Raw genomic sequence first — 26,281 nt, forward strand, 5'->3', positions numbered from 1 at the left:
CGCTAGCATTTTTAGCACGCGCTAACGCTAGAGACACTCATAGGAATATATGTGTGTCTCTAACATTTAGCATGTGCTAAAAACGCTAGTGCACCTTAGTAAACAGGGCCCTTAATTTGTTAGCTATTACTAGCTGTACTTAAAAGCAAACATTTTGATGTTGTAATATGCCTTGACACTAAGCCAAAGCATTGTTTTTTTTTTTAATTTCATGATCTAATTTTATGTTTCTCTTCTGGTTATGTAATATCTCTATCATGTTTTGCCCATGTCTCATGTCTAGGGTAGATATATTTAGGTCCTTAAGTGTCAAATCAAGAGATGTGCATGACACTTAAAGGTATTTATTTAAAATCACTTATATCTTGCTGTGCAGAACCAGTCTGATCAATACAATTCACACAATTACATACATATAAGAAACATAAAACACATCTCAAATAACAGAAATAACTAGAGAATTCATCCCCTGTCTGATCTGCTTCTAGAACTGGACACAATGCTCCAAGTGTGGTTTCACCAATGACTTGTGCAGTGGCATTAGCATCCTCTCTTTAAAAAACAAAGTGTGATATATATATTTTTTTCTTTATTATTTGTAAATAAATTATTTTGTTATTAGTTATGTGTCCTTGCAGTTTATCAGGATATACCCAGAGAGATAGAACTTGGCCATCTATAGTGGAGGAGTAGCCTAGTGGTTAGTGCAGTGGACTTTGATCCTGGGGAGCTGAGTTTGATTTCAACTGCAGCTCCTTGTGACTCTGGGCAAGTCACTTAACCCTCCATTGCTCCTGGTACAAAATAAGTACCTGAATATATGTAAAACCACTTTGAATGTAGTTGCAAAAACCTCAGAAAGCCAGTATATCAAGTCCCATTTCCCTTTCCCTATATATACAGGAAGTGTTTTATTCCAGATTTCTCTGTCCTACACTGCCTAGCAGGGGTCAGTGTGACTAGTGGTATTACTCGCATACATATTTAGGTCCTTAAGTCTATATTCTTTTGGACATAACATCAGAGTTGTACACTCTCCTTTCATGGAGTCACGGCAAACTGTACTATAAGTAAGTATAAGCATTATCAGCATGGATGGAAACAATCTGGTGAGAAATCAACAGGCAGTGAGAATGTCACATTTTCAATTGTGTGATGACTGTGCCATTCCATGTCTTAAGATATGTATCACTACTACAGGTCAGATCACTCTGTATTCTACTTCAGGGACTCCCTTTGGGGTGGTGCAGAGCAGACTTCAAATCTCTAAGAACCTCTTGGAAAATCCAAATGAATGTGAGAGTAAATGATATTAACTTTAAGAGACACCCCAGACTTGCCTTGCTGTTCAGCTACTTGGAAAATGTTCATACCCATGAAGACAAACATAACAGTGCAAATGAATGATGTATTAGTGCATAAGCTTTGCTCAGTAAAACAATGTTCTGTACCTGTGATCCTTTTTCTCCTGGAGGTCCAACAGGTCCCTAAAGACATTTTCAATAATAGTACAAATCAACAAACATTTAATTAAATCAATCATTACAAAAATGCATATTTTCTGTTTTGAAACCAATAAAGCATTTACACATACAGTATCCTTTATTGTCATATTTCTCTTACTAAAGCATCATATTTTTTTCCTGTCCTTCTCATGCCCCTCTTACTTCTATTTAAACACTGCTTGTTTCTTTAAAAACAGCAGATTTCATCAGTTTCTTTGGGTAACTGGTTCTACCACATGTTCCAATCAGAGGTACAAAACCTTTGAGCCTCCATTCCCAGATACCTAGGGGTCCTTTTACAAAGGTGCGCTGAAAATGGCTTGCGGTAGTGTAGGTGCAGGTTTTGGGCATGCGCCAATCCATTTTTCAGCGTGCCTGTAAAAAAGGCCTTTTTAAAATTTTTGCAGAAAATGGACATGCGACAAAATCAAACTTGGCACGCGTCTATTTTAGGTCTGAGACCTTATTGCCAACCATTGACCTAGCGGTAAAGTCTCACGTGGTAACCGGGCGGTAATGACCTACGCACGCCAAATGCCACTTGGCACATGTCTGATACACATGGCCAAAAAAAAATTACTTTTCAGATGTGCGTATTGGACGCACGCCAAAAATGAAATTACCACAAGAGCCACATGGTAGCCGTGCGGTAATTCCATTTTGGCACACGTAGACACTTACGCTGCTTAGTAAAAGGGTCCCCTAGAGGCTTCCCCCATTCTATTCCCGCTCCCTATTTCATCTAGCCCAATAATTGTGGTAGCAGTCTTGTGACTGTGAGCTATGAAGACAGTGTGATTTGAATCAGCCAGCAGATGTCACTGTTGAGTGAGACCTGCAACTGCATCTCGGTGCAGCATCTCCAGTCCAGTTAACTCAGGGTTTCTTTTACAAAGCCATGCTAGCGATTCCCATGCGGCAAATGAGGGAAGCCCATAGGCACTGAATGGGCTTCCTTTAATTTGCCGCACCAAGAATTGAGTTCTGCAAACTCTCTTGAGGATGTTAGTCACCAAACTGACCCAAGCGTTCCGTTATCTTCATCTTAATTTTGGAACAATTAGATATATACAGTTTCGGAATTTAAACAAAAACTGCCAAAAAAATGCCCCTTGTGCTTCCTTTGCAACTTGCAATTGACTCCACTAACTTCAATGGAACCACAACAGTATGTCAAAGAAACAACTCATTTGAGTAAGCCTCTGTGCTATAATGTTTAAGGCAAAGGAAAAACACTTGCAGTATCCAAAGCCGTTCTTTGCACTTTGCACTGAAGTTTCATCAATATGACTGTTTCAAGGGGGTGAACGTTTTCTTGATTCAAAATACAAGCTCATAATCACAGAACTGCCAACACATTGAAACAGAAAAAAAAAGTCTGGGCCCAGTTTTCTCTTCGGTGACTGTACTTCACTTTACTTACAGAAGGTCCAGGCAGTCCTGCTCCTGGAGGACCTTGGTCTCCAGGCTGTCCAGGCAGCCCTGGGGCTCCTCTATCCCCCTGCAAACAAAGAAATATGCTTCAGACAATGGAATTTCTCCAAGTGAACTCAGCATGCACATTCTGAGTTGCTCACATATACATGATATAGAAATGTATTTTCTTTAAAATACAGCTTGGGCCTGTTATAATTTTTATATATATCTATATCTATATATAACATAGGCAGGCTGCATTCCCTCTCGCTCCCACCCTCGCTTTTCCCCTACCATACTCACAGACCAAACATGAGACAGGTTTTGGGAATAAATGGCCACAGCTTTTATTGAAAAGACATTAAACAATCCCTAGGAAGCACCCGAGCCTTGGGTTTGCCGTTGCGGATGCTTGCGCTCTCCGCCATAGCTTATCCAGCTAGAGAGCAAGCATCCCAGCCCATGCTGCGGCCAGCCTTACTCCGCCCCCAGCGTGGCCCAGCCTCCATCTGTGCCTGTAGGGTGCTTTAAGTATTTGAATTCAATTTGAGCAGCAGAAAAGGTGTGAGATGCACAATGCATATTTACTGTTGGGTTTTGAAGTATCAGGCCTATGCAAAGCCCATGCACTGTTATTATACTGTGAGCTATTAGGAAAAACATTGAACTAAGCATTTTACTTTGGGGTAGTGCGTTCTAGCCTTTGTATGCATATCATTTGGATTTTCAGGATGTCTAACAATGAATGTGTATGCAATGCATGGTTATTTTATGTCTCTTGCTGCATGTATCTTGGTTTGTAATTTGTACACCACTTAGCATGGCTTTTTCCACTTAGGCAGTATAGAAATGTTTTTCAATTAATAGGTATTTTGAAAGCCTGACTGGCCTGAGAAATTCCAAGAGCAGAGCTGCCTACCTCTGATAAATAAATCTTTTTGCCTTTCAAAAAACATTCTAATAGGCAATACCAGAACAAATCTAAATCAGGATAGGCCTTCACAAAAACGAAGGCTTTCGTCTGTTTTTTTACAGTTGCTTATTTTAGAAAGTTGTATGATATATACTTATGTGTAAGCTACACGTGTGTGTAAGTGCTGATTTTACAGTGCTACTGTTCACATGTATAAATGCTGCAGGGTGTGCAGATTTTAAGATGTATTCTAGATCTGCTTTGAGCAGTACAAAAGCCATTTATATGGACTCCCAATTTTGCAAAGGGCAAGCAAACCCATTCTATAACCTTGAGAGCACATTTCTGTGCTTAACGCACATTGGGCCCCTTTTACCAAGCTGTGGCAAAAGGGAACCTGCTGTGGCGTTGGCGTGCATTTTTCACGTTCACCGAGGCCCCCTTTTACCACAACTGGTAAAAGGGAAGTCTCTCTTTCCTGCAGGAAATGGCCATGCGGCAAGTACAGCACTTGCCACGAAGCTATTTTGTGGGGGATCCCTTACTGCCACCCATTGAGGTGGTGGTAAGGTCTCCTGCGTTAACCCAGCGATAACCGGGCAGTGCAAGGCACTACCCAATTACTGCCAGGTACACTCCGGCGCGATATGATGGCGCACAAGGAGAGGGGGGGGGGGGGAAGTACCGCCAGGCTGCTGTGGTAGCCTGACGGTAATTCCTGTTTAGCGAGCAGTAAGCCTGCGTTGGCCTTACCACCGCTTAGTAAAAGGGGCTCATAGTTACACATACAGATTATAGACTAGGGCCAGTTATGTATGTAACTAATTGATAAATTAGGCACTACCCCCTAATTCTGCATATGGCGCTTAAAATTGCGTATGCAAATTTGGATGTATGGCCAATTTGCGCACACAATTTGATTAACCAATGAGCCAATTAGTGCCAATAATTGGGTGCTAATAATTATTGGCACTAATTAGCAACAATTTGAATTTATACATGTGTCTTTGTAGTCAATATACTATAAAGATGTGCACATAAAATTTTATGCACAGATCTGAAAAGACAGCGTGGCAATGGGAGGGGCAGGTGCATTTCTAGAAATTGTGTACACTGTTACAGAATATGGTGGATATGCACCTAATTTAGGCACAAGGATTTACACCAGGTTTCATTTGGTGTAAATCCTCATGCCCAAAATTGAGCACAGATCTAGGCACTAAGTGCTAATCTATAAATGAAGCCCAATTTTGAGCGCCATTTACAGAACAGCGCTTAGTACTTATTTTTTTTTGGCGCCCAAATTTGGGTGCTATTTACTGAATTTAGCCCTCAGTGGTACTAATGACCAATAACTGGCTGTGCTAATTGGCACTAATTTGCAGTTATAGGTGTAACTGCCCTTAGTTGTTATTCTATAACCTTAGTGCATAAATTCTTTAGAGCATAATTGCGAGGGGATGTGGGTGGGGCATGGGTGGGTCAGGGGGTTCTGCCTAGTACTCACACTCTAAGGTTATAGAACAGTGTCAATTATGTGCATAAATGACAATATTTAGGTCTTATGCATTTATACCAGCCTTTGACATGGTGAAAGTGGTCATGCGTAAAGTTTGGCATGTAAAAACGGATTTATGTTAATATTCTATAATGGCAATTATACACATAACTGTCTAAAACAATGTCAATACGATACAGATGTTGATGTTATCTATTCATATTTCTCCTCATATACCAACAATTTTTAATTTTGGAGGTGATGATATTTCTATTGTGAATAAGTTACATAACCTAGGAGTTATTGTAGATTCTGGTTTTTAACCACGAGAATCCAGATGCAGAAAATTATTAGGGATGTGTTTCTTAAATTGAGATTGGTAAGTTGTTTGAAGGATCTGCTTAAACCCTACAATTTTCGAACAGTGGTACAAAGTCTTATATCACCTTGTTTTGATTATTGCAATGGGCTACTTTTGGGGATTAAACCCCCCCACCCCCACCTCAAATCAGAGCCTTACAGGTGGCCTATAACTCAGTTGCCAGGATATTGTCTAGTTATAATCGTTATGAGCACATTTCTACAGTTTTAAAAAGGTTACACTGGCAATATCATTTGTATAGTTTTTAAAATAATAACGGGGCAGTTTTCTAAAGTTTTAGCTGTAAAACTTCATTATACTAGCCCTCATTGGCAGATCAATCAATATTGGATATTCCATCACATCATGTGATAAATATCAAATGAGCTTTAGGAATTTAGTTTTATTATACTGTATGTCCCTTGCCCTGGAACAAGTTGCTTTTGAGACTGAGAAGGATTCAGGATATGAAAGAATTTAAAAGAGAATTAAAAACCCTCTTTTATGTACAGACATATGAGAGGGTGGATGATTGATTTATGCAGGTGAAAGTTTCTGTTTTGCGATGAATTGACTGATTTTTTTTAGATATTTTTCTATATGTTTCAAATGTCTTGTTTTTTGTAGACAGTATTATGTGATTTATTTATTATGAATGTATGATTTCTGATCAGTCTAGAACTTCTGGATTGTACAGAATAGAAGTTTTTAAAAATAAATAATAATAATAAACATGATAGCCATTCTAGAATTAGTGCTTAGTGCACATGCTTTAGATGCCTTACTTGAGGTGACCTCTACAGAATTACACCCTAGACGTATTTTTAAAATAATTTCACTGTTGGCTTTCGCCTCCTGTGAGTCACACATAAGTATCAGCTAACTGTCCATTTTGCCAAAGGCTTCAGACAAATGATTTAAGGGGCAATTGATCTTGACCCACTGGTTTTTAAAACGATGTGAAAAATGGAAAACAATGGAGGCAGCAGAGGCTCCTACTCAGTTAAATCCCACTGAGTGACCCAGCACCTGATATTGAGTGGCACTTAACTGGTTAGTGCCACTGAATATTGCCACTAACCAGTCATCTCCTAACCGCTTAGGTTAGGGGCAGGCCGGGGGTGGAGCATGAGCGGAGTACCTATTTAGCCAATTAGTGGCAATTTTTGTCCACTAACTGGCTAAGTAACTGCATAAAGTTAAAACAGCAAAAAGGCTGTCCTAACTTTATGCGCTAAGGTTAACCAGACATCGGTCTGAATATTGGCCTGTGCCCAGTTAAGTTTGGGAGAACAATGAGACCCGGATATTGAATGCTGGGAGCCACACATGCCCCAGCATTGGTACCTGGTTAAAATAGCCCAACAAAAAAGCTCTGACAAAAAGGCCCAAACACAAAACAGCTCTGAGAAAAAAAAAACACAAAAAAACCCAACAGACAAAAAAGTTCCTGACAAATCACCTCTGACAAAATGGCCTGCTCACAATTTGGTCCCTGACAAATGAGCCCCACCCCCCCCCCAACAAAAGAGTCTGCCTATGAGTATTTTACCTGTTCTGCTCCTGCAACTTTGTGTCTTTCTGAGTCCTGCTGCTGCTTTGAACAGAGGTATGTCTCCCCTTTGCCACCCCAGTTTCAATGCTCACTGTCCTCCTGTCTGCCCTGCGCAGTCTGGTATCTCTTTCACTCTTCTCCCCCCGTGATCCTCCAGCAGTGGCGTCAGCAAGGAAAACAAGCTGTTTCGGCTGGCCTTGGAAGTGTTCCCTCTGTTGTGTCCCGTCTCTTCTGACACAATTTTTCTATATACACGTAGGCAGGTCAAAACAGACAGAACGCTTCCAGGACTAGCTGAAGCAGCTTGTTGATGCTGCCGGTGGCCCACAGAAACATTGGGGAATAGCCAGTGGGGGAAGCAGGGAAGATACCAACTGTGCACGGTAGGCAGAAGGAAGAGGGAGCCATGCTGGACTATGTTGGGTGGTGAGTGGGAAGGAAGGGTAAGAGAGTGGAGTGGAACAGGTGGATGTGAAGTGTCTGTTCACGCTTTCCAAAAATACTAGGACTAGGGGGCATGCGATGAAACTACAGTGTAGTAAATTGAAAACAAATCGGAGAAAATTTTTCTTCACCCAACGTATAATTAAACTCTGGAATTCGTTGCCGGAGAAAGTGGTGAAGGCGGTTAGCTTAGCAGAGTTTAAAAAGGGGTTGGACGGTTTCCTAAAGGACAAGTCCATAAACCGCTACTAAATGGACTTGGGAAAAATCCACAATTCCAGGAATAACATGTATAGAATGTTTGTACGTTTGGGAAGCTTGCCAGGTGCCCTTGGCCTGGATTGGCCGCTGTCGTGGACAAGATGCTGGGCTCAATGGACCCTTGGTCTTTTCCCAGTATGGCATTACTTATGTACTTATGTACTTATGAGATGCATTTCCTGACCACGGGAAGGGGAGGAAGGGAGAGAGACGCCAGAATGCAGGGAAGGGTATAGTATGACAGAGATGACAGAAAACTGGGGTGAGGAGAGAAAGATGCTTCACTGGAGAAAGAGTTGAAGGAAGAGAGAGCTCAGATGAGGGAGTGGGGGGATAGAGGGGGGAGAAGAGATGCTGGATCCTCAGAGGGAGGGAGACAGTTTTTCTATACTTACTTTTGTGAAGAGCTATTTTGTTACAGGGGCTATTTAGTCAAGGTTATTATGCTACAGGGGCTATTTTGTCTGGGCTATTATGTCAGAGGGCCTGTGGCTATGAGTGGCTCCGATGCCACATACCACACAGGCTGAATATCAGGTGGTTGATTATTAATTGCCAATTGTTATATATCTAGTTTTGTGAACTCAAGAACTTGGATGTGTGTTGGTTCCTGTAAGTGTAAGTTTCCATAATTAGAGGGTTGTTTTCTAAAGCTTAGCTTGAGTTATCTGAAGCAGGGACCATTTTATTCCTATGGGCCCTGCTGCAGATAACTCAAGATAAGCTTTGGTAAACAACCCCCTTAATGCTTAAGCATACATGAATGATGCTTTTTGCTTGTACCTTTATCTTTATAAAATGATTATTTGCACTGTAGGTGTGGAGAAATACATGTGCATTTCTTGTATCATCTACTATAATAAAAAGCACCTCCAACGTTCTGAAGCTGACTCTGTGGCAGTGAAGGGTTTGAAGGGTTCGTGCTGCCTGCTGTATCCATCTCCTGTCCTGATGTTTGCATGCTTCCTGGTTCGTCACAACCAGCAGTGACCAATCACTGGAAGGGAACGCTGCAGAGTTGCCAGGCAAAGGAACGCGACGTCACACGCATGAGGCAGTGGCGTAGCCAAGGGTGGGCCCAGGTGGGCCTAGGCCCACCCACTTTGGGCTTAGGCCCACCCAGTAGCAGTACACCTGTGATGTGACTGGCAGGGATTCCCAAGCCCCACCAGCTGAAAACTCCCAATGACTGTTCCTCCTTCGTACCTTGTAAATAACAGATCTTTGCCTACAGCAGCAGCAACTGATATATACTGCTCACACCGGCCCCACAGCCTTCCCTCTAACATATTCCCACCTGTGCAAAACAGGAAGTTGGATAAGTGGGAAGGCTGTGGAGCCAACATGAGCAGTGTGTATTAGTTGATGCTTGCTGCAAGCAAAGATCTGCTATTTACAAGGTATGTGGGAGAGGGGGGATGTTTGAAAGACCATATGGCATGCAGGCGAGAGAAGGAGAGACCAAATCACCTGTGGTTTGGGGCGGGGTTCTTCTGCCCACCCATCTTGGGCCCAGGCCCACCCAAAATTGGGTGTCTGGCTACGCCCCTGGCATGAGGGTGTCGTCATCACTCCCTTCCTCCCTCCCTCCCTTCCAGTTCCAGGCCCCCTCCCTCCAAATTTTAAAAGTCATCTTCACTTACCAAGTTGTGTTTACAGCGGACGTCAGCAGCGGTAAAAGGCATGCAGGCTCGGCCCTTCTCTCTCCCTCAGCTCTGGTCCCACCCTTGCAGAAACAGGAAATGAGGGTGGGACCAGAGCTGAGAGAGAAGGGCCGTGCCTAGGTGTCTTTTACCGCTGCTGACGGCCACCATAACCCCGATTTGGTAAGTGAAGATGACTTCTAAAATTCGGAGGGAGGAGTGCTGGAACTGGAAGGGAGGGATGACGACCCTGGAACTGGGAGGGAGGGGGATCCTGGAACTGGGACGGGGTATCCTGGAACTGGGAGGGGGCATCCTGGAACTCGGAGAGAGGGAGGGAGGGGGAACCCTGAAACTCGGAGGGAGGGGGGACTCTGAAACTCGGAGGGGAGGGGGGACCCTGAAACTCGGAGGGAGGGAGGGGGAACCTGAAACTCGGTCCCCTGGAACTCGGAGGGAGGGGACGACCCTGGAACTCAGAGGGAGGGAACAACATTGGAACTCGGAGGGAGGGGACAACCCTGGAACTCAGAGGGAGGGAGGGGGGATTACCCTGGAACTTAGAGGGAGGGAGAGAGGGAGGGGACGACCCTAGAACTCAAAGGGAGGGAGGGAGGGAGGGGATGACCCTGACGCTCGGAGGGAGGGGGAGGACGACCCTGGAACTTGGAGGGAAGGAAGGGAGGGGATGACCCTGGAACTCGGAGGGAGAGAGGGAGGGAGGTAGGGGACAACCGTGGAACTTGGAGGGAGGGAGGGGACGGATGACCCTGGAACTCGGAGGGAGGGGATGACCCTGGAACTCAGATGGAGGGGACGACCCTGGAACTCGGATGGAGGGAGGGAGGGAGGGGGGGACACGACCCTGGAACTCGGAGGGAGGGAGGGAGGGGACGACCCTGGAACTTGGAGGGAGGGAGGGAGGGAGGGGGATGACCCTGGAACTCGGAGGGATGGAGGGGGATGACCCTGGAACTTGGAGGGAGGGAGGGGGGCCCATGGCACACATTCTCATTCTCACACACACACTCTCTCTCACAGACACACTCACACCCAGCCTCACTCTCTCTCTGTCACACACACACACTCACTTGCACATTCACTCTCTCTCACACAGTCACTCTCACACACACTCTCTCAAACATACACACTCCGAGGAAAACCTTGCTAGCGCCCATTTCATTTGTGTCAGAAACGGGCCTTTTTTACAAAAGGCTCCACATTCAGTCAGCCATTGTAAAACAGACTGGAAATTGTGAACATCCCAACTTGGACATTCTATTTCTAAACAAGATGTAAAAAGGAACATCAAGACTACTAAAAATAAGTATTTTTGGATGCTGAAACCTAATTTTTCAATTAACTCTCATAAGTCTGCAAAGCATTTCCACAAATTTGAGATTAACTGTAAGATGACCTGACTTGAGGTCCTTTTACTGGCACAAAAAGTGGCCTTACGACACCCATACTTGGGTCTTTCCGAGCACTAAGGTAGTGGTTCTCAAACCTGGTCTTGGAGGCACCCCAAACAGTCAGGTTTTCAGGATATACACAATGAATATTCATGAGAGAGATTTGCATGCACTGCCTCCACTGTATGTAGATCTCTTTCATGAATATTCATCGTAGGTATCCTGGAAACTGACTGGGTGGGATGCCTCCAGGACCAGGTTTGGGAATCACTGCACTAAGGCCATTTTTTTCTGTTAAATGTCAGGTCCCAGAGTGACTCCATTGTCACTACGGCTGGTTTTACTATAGTCCCCGAAGAAAAAACAGGAAGGTGAGTCTCAATAGACTGTTTCAAAGTACTCACTATCTGTGATGGCAATATTTGTATTGCTAGCTGTTCTTCCAGCCTGGTGCTCCTAACCGTTTCTCCCAGCGTGAGCAGGTTCCCTCCCTGCACATTCAGGTCCCCTACTTTCAGAGCCTAAGCTGCCGGACTTGACTCCACGCTGTCTCTTCCTGGCTGGGGGGGAGCCGCACGTTGGACGGGGCTCAAGGAAACCCCATCAACACTGCTGGTCAGTGCTGACACATCAAGTCTGACGGCAGGAGAAGAAATTTGCCTGGGTCCAGGCGCTAACCCAAACTGATCCAAGGTCATCTGGTGGTGGAGTTGGGTCTCGGTGGGGGTTGAGGGACACATGAAGGTCGGCAGCCTGAACGGTGTAATTCTAGACCAGAGGTTCTGATGCAGCAGTGGCGAAATGGGAGCTAACGTTGACCACGGTCTGAATAAATACGAAGGAGCCACCGAAAAGATTTGAGTCTCAGGCATTAAATCTAAGTACCACTTTTTCTAACATCGGAATTAGGTTTATCTACCAGCGATGTTATGAACTTTTCTGACTTTTCGATTTAAATAGCCCCAGGAGGTTTTTTTCCTATGATGAAGAAGCCCTAGCCCTTCTATTTGCTTTTTGAAAAGTAAGAAGGTGCTTCTTGAGGTTTTTCCTCCTGTTACACAGATTAACTGGCTTACTTTAATAAAGTTTCCTAGTTCTTATGTTTATTGGATTCTCCTTAGGTGGAAACTTATTCCCTGATTTTTTGAGTAGTTTCAATATGATACACATAAGGATGTGTTTTATTTAAATTTTATTGTTGAAATAAAGATATGCACAAAGGGTTAGTTCAGTTGTTCCCAAACCTGGTCCTGGAGGCACCCTAGCCAGTCAGGATTTCAGGATATCTACAATAAATATTAATGAGAGAGATTTGCATGCAGTGGAAGCAATGCATGCAAATCTCTCTCATGATTATTCAGATGATGCAGGTTGGTCTGTGGGTTCAGCTGTTTTGAGTGTGTTATTTTATACGCACAATCTTCACTGACTACTAATATGTCAACACATAAATTTTAAGATAATCTGTTTAATTTGTAAGTCAATTTTTGGCTTAAACTCAGATGGGTTAGGAGGACTACTTGTGGTTTCATCTGCTAGTAGAAGTATGGGTTTTCTGAGAACTTTGAAATTAGGCTTTTCATCTTTAAAATATATTCCTGTCATTGAGAAGTCTTTCCCTTTTGCAAGGACAAGATTATGGAATATGTTACCATCAGAGTTAAAGCAATAACCCTCTTACTTCTTTTTTAGGAAAGGTTCAAAGACTTATCTGTTTGATCATTAATTGATTTTTGTTTGTTGTTGTTGGCTTATTGTATGAATTTGCTGATGCTATCGCTTTCTTTTGTAGAGTTTCTCTTAATATGTAAACCGCCGTGAATCCTTCATTTTGGAAAACAGGAGGTATATAAGACCAATAGAATAGAATAGAAGGTTTGGGATCCACTGGGTTAGTTGAAGCACAAGTGAGATGGGAGATGAAGTGATAGAAACTTGTACCTGAAGGCACGGGTCTGAAATAGCTGGGGATGTAAAAGACCCTATGCCGTGGGACGCAGCTGTTTGATGTTCTTTCCTTACTTGGCTTCTTGTTTTATTGATGTGAGTTTGGCTTCATTACCAAGGGGGATTGATGTTCCTTACTTTGAATATTGACTCCCATATTTTATTTTTTTGTGTCTGAAGCTGTGGAAGCCAATTCTAGTACTAGCTAGGCATACGTCATAGTTTTTGTTGCTTACCTTCAGTCCTAGAGGTCCTGGTAAGCCAGGTGCACCAGGTTGTCCCTACCAGCAGGAGAAAACAGAAAGGAAATGGTTAATATCCCATTAGTTTCTCTTAAGCACAGCATGAGAAAGTCATATAAACCACAGCATAACATGTTAAAGAATGTGTTTCGTTTCAAAGTAAAGAAGAAAAGGGTCCACTGATTATTCAATAGACCCTTATTTTCAAATAGTTTTGCTAAAAATTCTGAAATTACAAGACTAATTATAATACAAACTGCACATTTTGACAAAAATACTAGTGGCTAATATCTCTGTGACTACCTAGTCAAGATCGGGAGGCGGGGCTGGTGGTTGGGAGGCGGGGATAATGCTGGGCAGACTTATACGGTCTGTGCCCTGAAGAGCACAAGTACAAATCAAAGTAGGGTATACACAAAAAGTAGCACATATGAGTTATCTTGTTGGGCAGACTGGATGGACCGTGCAGGTCTTTTTCTGCCATCATCTACTATGTTACTATGTACCTGCTAAGATTTAATGACATCTAGTAAACCTCTTGTTATAGGAGGTGTCAGCTCCTCTCTCCGGTCACCAATTTATTACTTTCTCTAGAGCTGCTCAGGTCACTGTTTTAGTATCCTTCTCCTTACCTTTTGCAAAACTTTATATTTATTGAATTTAAACATATCAAGTACAAAACTTGAACAGAAAAATGTGATACAGGAAAATATTTCTCATTCTCAAAAGAGGAAAAAAAAATAAAAGTCAAGAAGCAATAATAGAGTAGTATGTCAGACCACAATAATGGGAGCTAAAAACCCAGAAGGATTTCAAATAAATTGAAAAGGTAATAGAAATTATAAACAAGAGTAAAAGCATCCATCCCTTCTTCTCTCACTAGCAGCTTACTCCTTTAATCCAGACCATCACACTCTACCTGAATTTACCTCATGTCTTTCTTTCTAGTTCACCACTAATCTGGGGCACAACTCCCCTCTCTGTTTTATTTGCAAATATCCATCTATTCTAAAGCCCTAGCAAACTATTTCCCCTCTCCTTGCAGACGAGCATGGTGAAATTTGAGAGTTTAGGGATGTGCACAGTATAAAAATGTTTGGTTCATTTTCATTTGTGCTCTTTTCCTGATTTTCAGATGTTATTTAAAGTTTATATCACAGCTTAATTCAGAGATTATTGTGTATCAAATTCAGCATGCACCAAATTTTTTAAGAGTACTAATGAATTTAATTTATTTATATTTATTTGGATTTAGCTCGCACCTTTTTCAGTGGAAGCTCAAGGTGAGTTACATTCTGGTACAGTAGGTATTTCCCAGTCCCCAGAGATGTAACAATCTAAGATGCACTTTTACTAAAGTGCATTAAGCACTTAGGGCTAGATTCTATATATATGGTACCTAAAAAAAATCAGTGCTACCCCCCCCCCCCGCTTAAGCAGTATTCTATAAGCCACACCTACAGTTTGGCGTGCTTTGTAGAATTAATGCTTCAGTGGGGAGGTCAGGTGTAAATTTAGGAGCCACCATTTGAACCAATGTTGATTTAAATCTTGAATTTATAATGAATGTGACTGTTGGGCAGACTGGATGGACCATTCAGGTCTTTATCTGCTGTCACTTACTATGTTACTATGTAACTACTAGAGACAACTGCATTAAGGAGTTTGGTGTTATGCGGTAAACCACATATTAAATGTTTTTCATGTTAGGGGGCATGGCATGGGTGAGGAATGGGTGTGGAAACGTTAGCCAGAGAGAACACTGAGCTTACCATGCACTAACTAGCTAACATACAGTTAATGAGGGGGCACTCCTAAATAGAAATGGCTAAGTGCCCCCACATTACCTGCAGACAGGTACCACACCTTAATTTGCACTTTAACATGGGACCAGAATAAGAAAATTCTGGTTCTGCCCCCACTAGTTGCTGTGTAAAATTTGCACTGAAGAGATCGCACTATATCATACCAATACTTGATGATCCTTATATGAGCTGTTCAAAGCCTGAACATTTACACTTGCTAATGCAAATGATGCACTGCTGCAATGTAAATTAGATGAAAAAGGCTGTCTCATGACCACATTCTAGACCCCTTGGGGCAGAAAAAGATGGCTCAAACTTCCATTTGGAGTCTCTGTAGCATCAGAGGTGTATCAGCAGAAGCAGAATGAACTTTTGGCTGGGCTCAGTAGCATTTAGCAAATAGCAGATGACATTCTCCTCATTGGCTGTGGTGACTCTGATGAGGAGGCAGAGCACTGACCATAATAACATGCTCTTAGCTCTAATGGATCGCTGCTGGCAACTAAAGCTACAGCTTAGTATAAAGAAATTACAATTCAGAATGAAGGACGTCTGCTTTCATGGACATGTCTTGACAGGACCTGAAAACAGACCTAGAGAAGATTAATGCCATACAGCATATGTCATTGTCTACAGATGTAAAATTAGTGCAGCGCTTGATTAGGTTTGTAACTCATCTAGTGAAATTCATACCACGCCTGTCTGAGATATGCGAGTCCTTGAGAAAATTTCTGCATAAAGATGCAGTTTGGCACTAGCTTCCAAGCATGATCAAGCAATACAGGAAATAATCACTTGGTTGCTGCTGCCCCTGTGTTGAGGTACTAGGACGTTACCAAGCCCGCTGTGATACAGTGTTAACTCTCGCAAAAATGAGATTGGCTGTTGCTTAATGCAAGAATGTCAGTCAGTGGCTTTTGTATTCAAGGCACTTACTCCAGCCAAGCAAATCGAAAAAGAAAGTCTCAGCATTGTGTTTGCTTGCCAGTGCTTTCATCATTAGCTCTATGGCCAAGACATAATTACAGCAGAAACTGATCACAAGCCTCTGACAGCAATTTTCAGAAAGTCCCTATTATGTGCACCCAAGCGATTTCAAAAGTAAGTTATTGATGTTACAAGATTATAACCTCAATGTTGGTTATAAACTGGGTCCTGAAATGTTTATTAATGATACATTCAGCAGAGCCACCGCAGACAAATATCAGCAGTCCAGAGCTGGCACACCTGTCAGAAGTATGGTACCAAGTACAGGTACCCACCAATGCCAGACAGGAATCAGTAAATTCATGCGTAAAAAAGCCCTGTCTACATTCACATTGGCTGCCACTCAAAGTATCTCAGAGACTTGATCTGTAGAACATTTACAGTAGGAAGTTGTGCATCACTCAATGGGGGGGGGGGGGGGGGGGGGGGAAGATATTTTAGATTTTAATTTATGTTGATGCCACCTAGTGGCTCATTGTTATATCTCACTATTTTCCTACTTCCTGTTTGTTGTTATATTTAACCTTTAGTTGGAATACAGCATGGTTCCTCTGAACTGCTGCATTTAGTGTGTCTATTTTAAACTCTTAAAACAGGCACTTCCTGTTTCCTGTGAGAATGCAGAATGTATATGTGCTCATGTTTTAAAACTTCTCTAGTGCTGACATCAGAGCCGGCAACGAAGCAGAGAACAGTGGGAGCAAAGGCACAAATTTCCGCCACTGCAAAAGGACACTGTGGCAGTAGCCTGCATCGATTACATCACAAGGCTACGACAGCAGCTGCTGGTGACGTGATCTGAGTGCCCAAGGAAGGACAATTTGGTGGTGGTGGTGGTGGTGGTGGTGGTGGTTTGATTACAACTGAAAACCTCAAATTTACCATTGGAGTTTTCTGCTGATAACCAAAAATCAGAAGCTCTGTTTATACTTGATATAGCACTGACTGGCCCTAACTTTCAGTGTGTCCCTATGAAGCATAAGGGCTTGGTTTTATAGCAGGGCACCTATGGGAGAAGTTCAAAAAGACACCTATGTTGCGCCTATTTTGTGAAGGTAACAAAAGCTTCCATATCTAACCCCAATAGTGCACAAAAGTTGATGCACACATTTACACATTTACACCTGCTGCACATTTCATTAATTATGTGCATAAATCACAACAAAACTTCTGCTCCGCCTAAATTACACTCAGATGCACAGATCACATAAAAGTAGGTGCCTACTTTCTATGGAAACACTTTTTATACATATATGTGATTGCACAATTACATAAGAGCCCTATTCTGCATGTAAAACAGGCTTCACACGTGGAAAAGGCTTTATGAGACTACCCCCTACATATGCTATAATAAGAAATAGCAGAGATGAGAAAATTTACATATCTATAGGATAAAGGGGATGAAAACTTTGAGTTCCCCAACTCAAAATATGTAAATAAGATCACGTTTGTAAGGACTAGTGTAATTTCTTTTAAAAACCATTATGTGGAAGAAAATTCTCCTGGCTTTTTCAGCATTTAGTTGCAAGAAAAATGAAGAATTTACTGCTTTCCTCGATTATGATTTCATATTAGTGTATGAGGTAAAGGAAACTAGAACCACTCATATGCTGAGTATATTTTGACGTGAAGCTGCACTGACTGCTAGGATAAGAAGCATAAAATCTGTTTTACTCTTTTGGATCTTGCTAGGTACTTCTAACCTGGATTGACCACTGTTGAAAACAGGATACTGGATCTGATGGACCTTCGGTCTGTCTCAATATGGCAATGCTCATGTTTTTCTGACTGGTTGATGCTTCGGTTTAGACAGCGAAGATACTTACCTGTAGCAGGTATTCTCCAAGGACAGCAGGCTGATTGTTCTCACATGTGGGTCGACATCTGTGTCAGCCCAGGAATCAGCATTTTGCAAGCAAAATATAAAAAAATAGTTTTTCCAGAGTTTTCTGGCGTGCGTGCAGTGCGCACCGTGCATGCGCAGACCAATTTACCGCCCGTTGCGTGAGCACGTTCTCTCAGTTTAATCAAAAAGCATATAAACAAACAAACAACAACAACTCCAAAGGGGAGGTGGGCGGGTTTGTGAGAAAAATCAGCCTGCTGTCCTCGGAGAATACCTGCTACAGGTAAGTATCTTCGCTTTCTCTGAGGACAAGCAGGCTGCTTGTTCTCACATATGGGGTATCCCTAGCACCCAGGCTCACTCAAAACAATGAACATTGGTCAATTGGGCCTCACAATGGCGAGGGCATAACATAGACTGACCTGAAACCATAAACAACTAACTGACAATGCAGCCTGGAACAGAACAAAAATGGGCCTAGTGGGGTGGAGTTGGATTCTAAACCCCGAACAGATTCTGCAGCACTGACTGCCCAAACTGACTGTCGCGTCGGGTATCCTGCTGAAGGCAGTAGTGAGATGTGAATGTGTGGACTGATGACCACGTTGCAGCCTTGCAAATCTCTTCAATGGAGGCTGACTTTAAGTGAGCCACTGATGCAGCCATGGCGCTAACATTATGAGCCGTGACATGGCCCTCCAGAGTCAGCCCAGCTTGGGCATAAGTGAAGGAAATGCAATCTGCTAGCCAATTTGAGATTGTGTGTTTTCCAATGGCGACTCCCCTCCTGTTGGAATCGAAAGAAACAAACAACTGGGCGGACTGTCTAAAGGGCTTTGTCTGCTCCACATAAAAGGCCAATGCTCTCTTGCAGTCCAAGGTATGCAAACTGCTTTCGCCACGGCGGGTATGAGGATGGGAAAAAATGTTGGCAAGACAATTGACTGGTTCAGATGGAACTCCGACACCACCTTTGGCAGGAATTTAGGGTGCGTGCGGAGGACTACTCTGTGTGATGAAATTTGATATAAGCTGCATGTACTACGAAGCTCACTGACCTTACGAGCTGAAGTAACAGCCACCAAGAAAATGACCTTCCAGGTCAAGTACTTCAGATGGCAGGAATACAGTGGCTCAAAAGAAGTTTTCATCAGCTGAGTGAGAACGACATTGAGATCCCATGACACTGGTGGAGGTTTGAAAGGGGGCTTTGACAAAAGCAAACCTCTCATGAAGCGAACAACTAAAGGCTGTCCAGAGATAGGCTTACCCTCTACACGGCAATGAAAAACACTAATCGCACTAAGGTGAACTCTTACGGAGTTGGTCTTGAGACCAGATTCTGACAAGTGTAGAAGGTATTCAAGCAGGGTCTGTGTTAGACAAGAAAGAGGATCTAGGGCCTTGCTGTCACACCAGATGGCAAACTTCCTCCATTTGAAAGAGTAACACCTCTTCATGGTATCTTTTCTGGAAGCAAGCAAGACTTAGGAGACACCCTCTGAAAGACCCAAGGAGGCGAATTCTAAGCTCTCAACATCCAGGCTGTGAGAGCCAGAGACTAGAGGTTGGGATGTAGAAGCAACCCCTGAGAGATGAGGGTTGGAAAACACTCCAACCTCCACGGTTCTTTGGAGGACAACTCCAGAAGAAAAGGGAACCAAATCTGACACAGCCAGAAGGGAGCAATCAGGATCATTGTTTTGCGGTCTTGCTTGAATTTCAGTATAAAGTCTTCCTTACTAGAGGTATGGGAGGATTCAAACCATGGACACCAGGGACAGAAGGTTGTCCGCCCTTGCCTCGGGGAGATAAGCTTGAGCTGTCTGAGTGTTCAGCAGAGCTCCAATGAATTCTAATTTTTGGACTGGGGTGAGATGGGACTTGGGATAATTTATGACGAACCCCAGTAGCTCCAGCACCTGAAAAGTCATTCGCATGGACTCCAGAGCACCTTCCTTCGAGATGATCTTCACCAGCCAATCGTCAAGATAAGGAAACACATGCACTCCCAGTCTGCGTAGAGACGTTGCGACTACAGCTAGGCATTTTGTAAACACTCTGGGTGCAGACGCCAGGCCAAAAGGCAGTACACGGTACTGAAAGTGCTGTGTTCCCAGCCAAAATCGAAGATACTTCCTGTGAGCTGGAAGTATCGAGATGTATGTGTAAGCATCCTTTAAGTCCAGAGAGCATAGCCAATCGTTTTCCTGAATCATGGGGAAGAAGGGTGCCTAGGGAAACCATCCTGAACTTTTCTCGGATAACAAATTTGTTCAGGGCCCTTTGGTCTAGGATGGGACGCATCCCCCGTTTTCTTTTGCACAAGGAAGTTCCTGGAATAGAATCCCAGCCCTTCTTCTCCTGGTGGAACGGGTTGAACCGCTTTGGCCTATAGAAGAGCGGAGAGTTCCTCTGCAAGTACCTGCTAGTGCTGGGAGCTGCAGGACTGAGTTCCCGGTGGGCAGTTTGGAGGCTTGGATTCCAGATTGAGGGTGTATCCTAACCGGACAATTTGAAGAACCCACCGGTCGGAGGTTATAAGAGGCCACCCTTGGTGAAAAACATTAACCTACCCCCAACCGGCAAGTCGTCCGGTATGGACACATTTACTGAGGCTATGCTGAACTGGAGCCAGTCAAAAGCCCGTCCCTTGCTTTTGCTGGGGAGCCGCAGTGGCCTTAGGTGCACGCTGTTGACGAGAAAGAGCGTGCTGGGACTGATCCTGGGCAGGCTGCCGAGAAGCAGGAGTGTACCTACGCCTAGGATAGGAATAGGGAGCACTCCTATTCTCTCCAAAAAACCTCCTGGATGAGGAGGTAGTAGCAGAAGACGTCTGGCGGGAGAGAGAATCCATAGCATCATTGTGCTTCTTGATCTGGTCAACTAGATCCTCTACTTTCTCACCAAAAAGGTTATCCCCCCAGCAAGGAACATCTGCCATCCGCTGCTAGACCGAATGATCCAGGTCAGAGACACGCAGCCATGAGAGTCTGTGCATCACTATACCTTGGGCAGCGATCCTGGATGCTACATCAAAAGTGTCGAACATACCTCTGGCCAGGAATTTTCGACACGCCTTCTGCTGCCTGATCACCTGGCGAAAAGGCTCAGCCTGCTCCGGAGGGAGTGCATCAACCAAGCTGGACAGTTGCCTCACCGAGTTCCGCAAGTGGACGCTCGTGAAGATCTGGTAAGTCTGGATCTTGGCAGCGAGCATAGCGGCTTGATATGTCTTCCTCCCAAAAGAGTCCAAGGTTCTAGATTCTCTGCCTGGGGGCGCCAAGGCATAGTCCCTAGTGCTCTTGGCTCTTTTGAGGGCGGAGTCCACCACCATGGAATTGTGAGGTAGCTGAGACTTCATCAATCCAGGCTCCCCTTGGATCCGATATTGGGATTCAGCTTTTTCGGGATCACGGGATTAGACAGAGGGAATGACCAGGTTTGCATAAGGACTTCCCTCAGTACATTATGCAAAGGAGCCGTTGCAGCCTCTCTAGGCGGAGAAAGATAATCCAGGACCTTGAGCATCTCAGCCCTGGGCTCATCCTCAATCTCCATAGGGAAGGGAATAGCCGCAGCCATTTCCCGGACAAAGGAGATAAAGGATAGACTCTCCGGTGGAGAAAGTCTTCTTTCTGGTGGAGGAGAAGGTTCAGAGGGAATCCCATAGGACTCGTCAAAAGAAAAGTACCTGGGATCTTCCTTTTCCTCCCACGAATGCTCATCTTCAGTATTGGACAAGACATCTCTCAGAGCAGTCTGAAACTGAGCCTGCCTCGGTGCCGAGGAGCGACGTCCTCGATGATGGTGCTGAGAAGTCGACACCCTCCTGGACTGCGGTGAAGCTTCCTCCACCGACGTCGAAGGGGAGTCGACCTGGGTGGCAGCCGACATCGATGCCGCAGGCGGCACCGATGTCGGGGACCTCACCACAGGTGAAGGGCCAGATGTACGGAAGGCGCAAGCACCCCTGACACCGAAGCAGACTGGCACAGCAATCCTTCCAGAAGCTCTGGAAGTAGGGCCCTGATGCGCTCGTCGAGAGCCGTCGTCGAACAAGGCTGCGGGGTCAGTAAAGGAGCCGGTGGCAGACTCCGTCGAGGCTCAGGAGCAGGTACCGAGCTGCCAGAAGACCATCACATCAGCACCTCCTGAATAGAGGGGGAGTGATCCTCTTGGTGCCGACGCTTCTCAGGTGCCAATTCCCTCAACGCCCCGGAGTTCCTGGCACCATGTGTCGAAGGAGAACGATGAGATTGCTTCTTCACCTTTGCTCGACGCCCATCATCGAGACTCCTCGGTACCGATGAGGACATGGAATCCTCATGCCTCCTCCGGGTTGTGGAGACCCACTCAATGCCTCACTGCTTCCAGTGCGAATTGGTCTTTCAGCAGCCATTACCTCTGCTCCCGACGTCGATGCTTCCCTTGAGGTTGATGTCGACGACGCCGACCTTAGTACTAATGTCGATGTCAACGTCGAAGGACCGGACTGAGCCCCAAAAAGCTTTTCTCATTGGGCTTCTCAAGACGCTTGTGTCCGTTTCTTCATACGAAGACGCAGACTATAAGCGGTTGGGCTATGGTCGGGCCCAAGGCACTGGATACACCAGGCGTGGGTATCGGTACCTGAGATGGTCTGGTTGCACCGAGTATAACGTTTGAAGCCACTGGGAGTCTTCGATGACATGGAAGGAAAAATGGCTTCGGCAAAATTAAACGACGCGATTGTGGCTGTTACAAGAAAAAGGCACAAAAATAAGGGAAAAAACCCGACTGTGCGGCCTGAAGCCGGCCGTGTCGGAAAAAGAAAGGAAACTTTAAAAGGGAGAAAAACTAACAAAAGTAAAGGTACCTTCTCCTTTTTTAAAAAAAAAAGTTTTTGACAATGATAATAAAAGAAGAAAAGAAAAATATCGAAGAAAATGAAGACTCTCTTCTGAGCCTGAGAGGAGCAGTGAAGGAAACACCGCAACTCAACGCAGAGAAAAAACAACTGAGGGAACACGCTCACGCGACGGGCAGGAAATTGGTCCGTGCATGCGCGCTGCATGCGCGCTGCATGCGCATCAGAAGACTCTGGCACAACTTTTTTTATATTTTGCTTGCAAAATGCTGATTCCTGGGCCGACATGGACGTCGACCCACATGTGAGAACAAGCAGTCTGCTTGTCCTTGGAGAACTATAATTACACTTTAAAAATGTGGTAACATGTCTCTACATTGATAACCACAAAACAGTCATGTAAAACTTGCATCACTGTGCAACAACTTGGCCATCAGACTTACCGGTTCTCCATCTTTCCCTTTTCCAGGTAACCCTGGTACCCCTGCAAGTCCAACTTCCCCATGTGGCCCAGGCAATCCTGGCCTGCCTTCTTGCCCTGGTTCACCCTGAAGAAGATGATTAAACAGTTAATATTTTTTGATTATTCTCTTAAATCCTAGTTAAAGTAGTGTGATTTCTGTGTTAATCTACTTTAGAGATAAATGGAAATAAAACAAAATAAGATACCTTTTTTATTGTGCAGTCAAATAATACATAGAAGAATAGAACATAAAAACACCTAATTTATGTGGCAGAAATGTATATAAATTATATCTTTATCATAAAGGAAACAGATACACATAAGTGCTATTAAAAAGTTGCTGCTGGAACACTTTCACACAGTTATACCTGTTCTGAGTCACACAAAACTTTTCCATGTTATTTTATGTGCTTGTGAATCTATCTTATAAAATACATGCATAAGTTCAAACCCCACCCAACCCATACACCCTCTACCCCGGGGGCGCCACTGAGACCTGACTGGAGGTCAGAGAAACATATCAATCATGGGCAATGTTATAAACACCTATTTGTGCACTTAAAACCAAACAGAAATGGCATTTAGATTACCCCCTCAGTTACAGTTGCTCATAGTAGTTTCATTTTCAATCTGTTGACAGTTACAGTTACATAAAACATTCCCACGAATGAGTGTTAAGTGCATTCTACTGAGTGGGAAATTTAAAGGGCTCTTTTACTAAAGCTTAGCATGCACTAACAGATTTAGTGCTCGCTAAATGCTAAGAAGCCTATTTTATAGCTATGGGTGTCTTAGTATTTAGCGCACACTAATTTCTATTAGTACATGCTAAGCTTTAGTAAAAAGGCCCCTAAATGAGGATTGGATTACTATGCAGTAACTAGAAAAAGCTGCCCCTGATAACTCTTATAACCAACAGCGAAAAATCTTTCCTGACAAAAGGCAGCTCAGTGAAAATGTAGTTTGTGGAACTCAAAATGTTGCATGTACAAATTCATCTCCCGAAAGAAGCAGTAGCAACACGGGGCACTTTGCTGCTTTATATGCAGGCGTGACAATCTTTTGCACTGTACTATGAGCCAGACACGGTTATAGGTCTTACCTTTTCCCCTGGTTGTCCATCCTTTCCTGGTGGGCCGATATTTCCAGGCACACCCTGAAAAAACCATGTACAATTATAGACTGTCTAAAATTGAAGGAATGCATATACATTTTGCATAATACATTGTGTAAAATTTCATAATCCATTACTTGCATATTAATAAAGATATTTCTTTATTAATGAAGTGATTACTACCCCTAAAAAAGTCTTTGGTGCATTTTATCATCACTGTTTCATAGGTCACAGGTTCTCACTAGTTTATCTGTGACAGAAGTTGTCTTTCCCTCTATGATTTACATTGGTAATATGTCACCTCATTATTGTCCTGAATACACACATAAGCTCTGTTTGGATACATTCTGGCAATGTATCCAAACACTTCATACAAAGTGGTATATAAAATCAATAAATCCAATCCAATGTCCGGCCACCATAGCACAGTGGTTTATGATGCTTGTAAGTCATGTCTTTTACTGTAGTACCATCATACCTTCATACCTGTCATGAAGTTACAGTGAGGAAACCGTTGAATTGAGGCTTCTGGAAACAGCTTGCCTCAGCCTGTCATGTCCGCATGGGCCTGTATTGTAACCCTCATCATATGATTCTATGAGCCAAGTGGGATGTGGCCAATTAGAAGCTGGTGAGAAGAAACATTTCAAACCTGACTGGGCAATGGGGTTAAGTGGTAGGTAGGAAGGAAAGAAGAAGAAGAAGAAGCAGAAAAGCTGCCTATGACTCTGCCATAGGCCTGCTGTACCCTACAGGAATGCCACAGCCAGTATTCCAGCTACGCTAGGTAGCGGGAAATAAATAGACACTTTCAGAGGAGGTTAGCTGAAACTCATTAGGAGCTCTTATTGCTATGGTGTTAGGATCTGCTGCCATGCCTCCTTGTGACCTGTGAATGGTACACTATTCACTTCAGCCAACATCAGAATCGCCAAGTGTGGTTCATCCCAAAGAGTGAGATTAAAGGTAAAAGTGAGATTTCTCAGTGGATGTGTATTGTTTTGCAAATGAAGAAACACACACACACACACACCCACACACACAAAAAAAATATATTTACTTTCCTTTGGTGCCTTTGAAATGATAGTCTGAACAATAAACATAAGAGACCATTTTTCAAAGGAATTTCACCCCTAGACTAAATAGTTACCCAAAATAAATTCCTTAGGCTGAAAAATTACCCTCCACTCAGTGACTAAGAGAATGTGCACAGAGTATAGATACTTGTAGGTACAGGGAAAAAGGATGGAGCAATGAGCAGGAAGATGCACTCAGATTTCTTCCTATTGGCCAGTTGGCTTTTCTCTTCATAGTCTTGCCTCTGATAAAAGTTGTGATCAGGATTAGTGCACTAGCAATGAGACTCTGATGAGTGAGAGAAGGGGCTCATAGAGAGTGACAGAGCCTTCAAATGAGTGTGACACACTCCTATGGTGTGAGACTTGGCATCTTTGCTAAATTCAGTGGGTAAAGGAATCATTCAGCAAATTCCAGAACACCACTTGAAAGAAGTCTTTGGGACAGTGAGAAACCAGGCCCTTATGGTTTATGTTTTACTTAAAACTTTGATAAACTGTTGTTCCTGAATTACATAGCAAAGTGGTGTGCAATAAAAAAATAAATAAAAGGAAAAGAATGTCATTTGTCATAGGAAAGAAAAAGAGAACAGAGACAGATCAAATGATAGATATAGCAGACAACAACAACAAAAACAACAACAACATATCATAAAACAGAACTTAAAAAAACACATATACAATTTAAAACAGGAGCAGTCCTAAAGTATCCTGGGCAGAAGAAGCGGTAAGTTCCAAAATCTGATATGAAAAGCTGTTTTCTGGATAAATGCAAGTTTTATTTTCAAGAATTTTATCCAATATATGAAAATATTTTTCACTGAATATCATATACCTTACAAATGAATGCCTTTTAGTGCAAATCTCATACACCTATGGCTATCTTAAAAGCAGTCAGTTTCCGGTATGAATTCATTTTTGAAAAATACAGACTTGAAAGTTCT

The 26,281-nt window shown here is 43.5% G+C and overlaps 1 protein-coding gene across 1 annotated transcript in view; it reads right to left on the reverse strand.

Moving 5' to 3' along the window:
* The window catches only part of COL22A1 (collagen type XXII alpha 1 chain), a 743,309-nt gene that overhangs the window by 149,185 nt on the left and 567,843 nt on the right, over positions 1-26,281 (reverse strand). Inside the window, exons 37-41 of the mRNA XM_030219538.1 lie at positions 24,250-24,303; positions 23,128-23,232; positions 13,192-13,236; positions 2,929-3,006; positions 1,452-1,487 (exon numbers count right to left, since the gene is read on the reverse strand). Coding sequence (XP_030075398.1) covers positions 1,452-1,487; positions 2,929-3,006; positions 13,192-13,236; positions 23,128-23,232; positions 24,250-24,303 — 318 coding nt within the window. The remainder of the gene's footprint in view (positions 1-1,451; positions 1,488-2,928; positions 3,007-13,191; positions 13,237-23,127; positions 23,233-24,249; positions 24,304-26,281) is intronic.

The sequence above is a fragment of the Microcaecilia unicolor genome, chromosome 1 (genome assembly GCF_901765095.1).
Source record: "Microcaecilia unicolor chromosome 1, aMicUni1.1, whole genome shotgun sequence".
Classification (NCBI taxonomy): domain Eukaryota; kingdom Metazoa; phylum Chordata; class Amphibia; order Gymnophiona; family Siphonopidae; genus Microcaecilia; species Microcaecilia unicolor.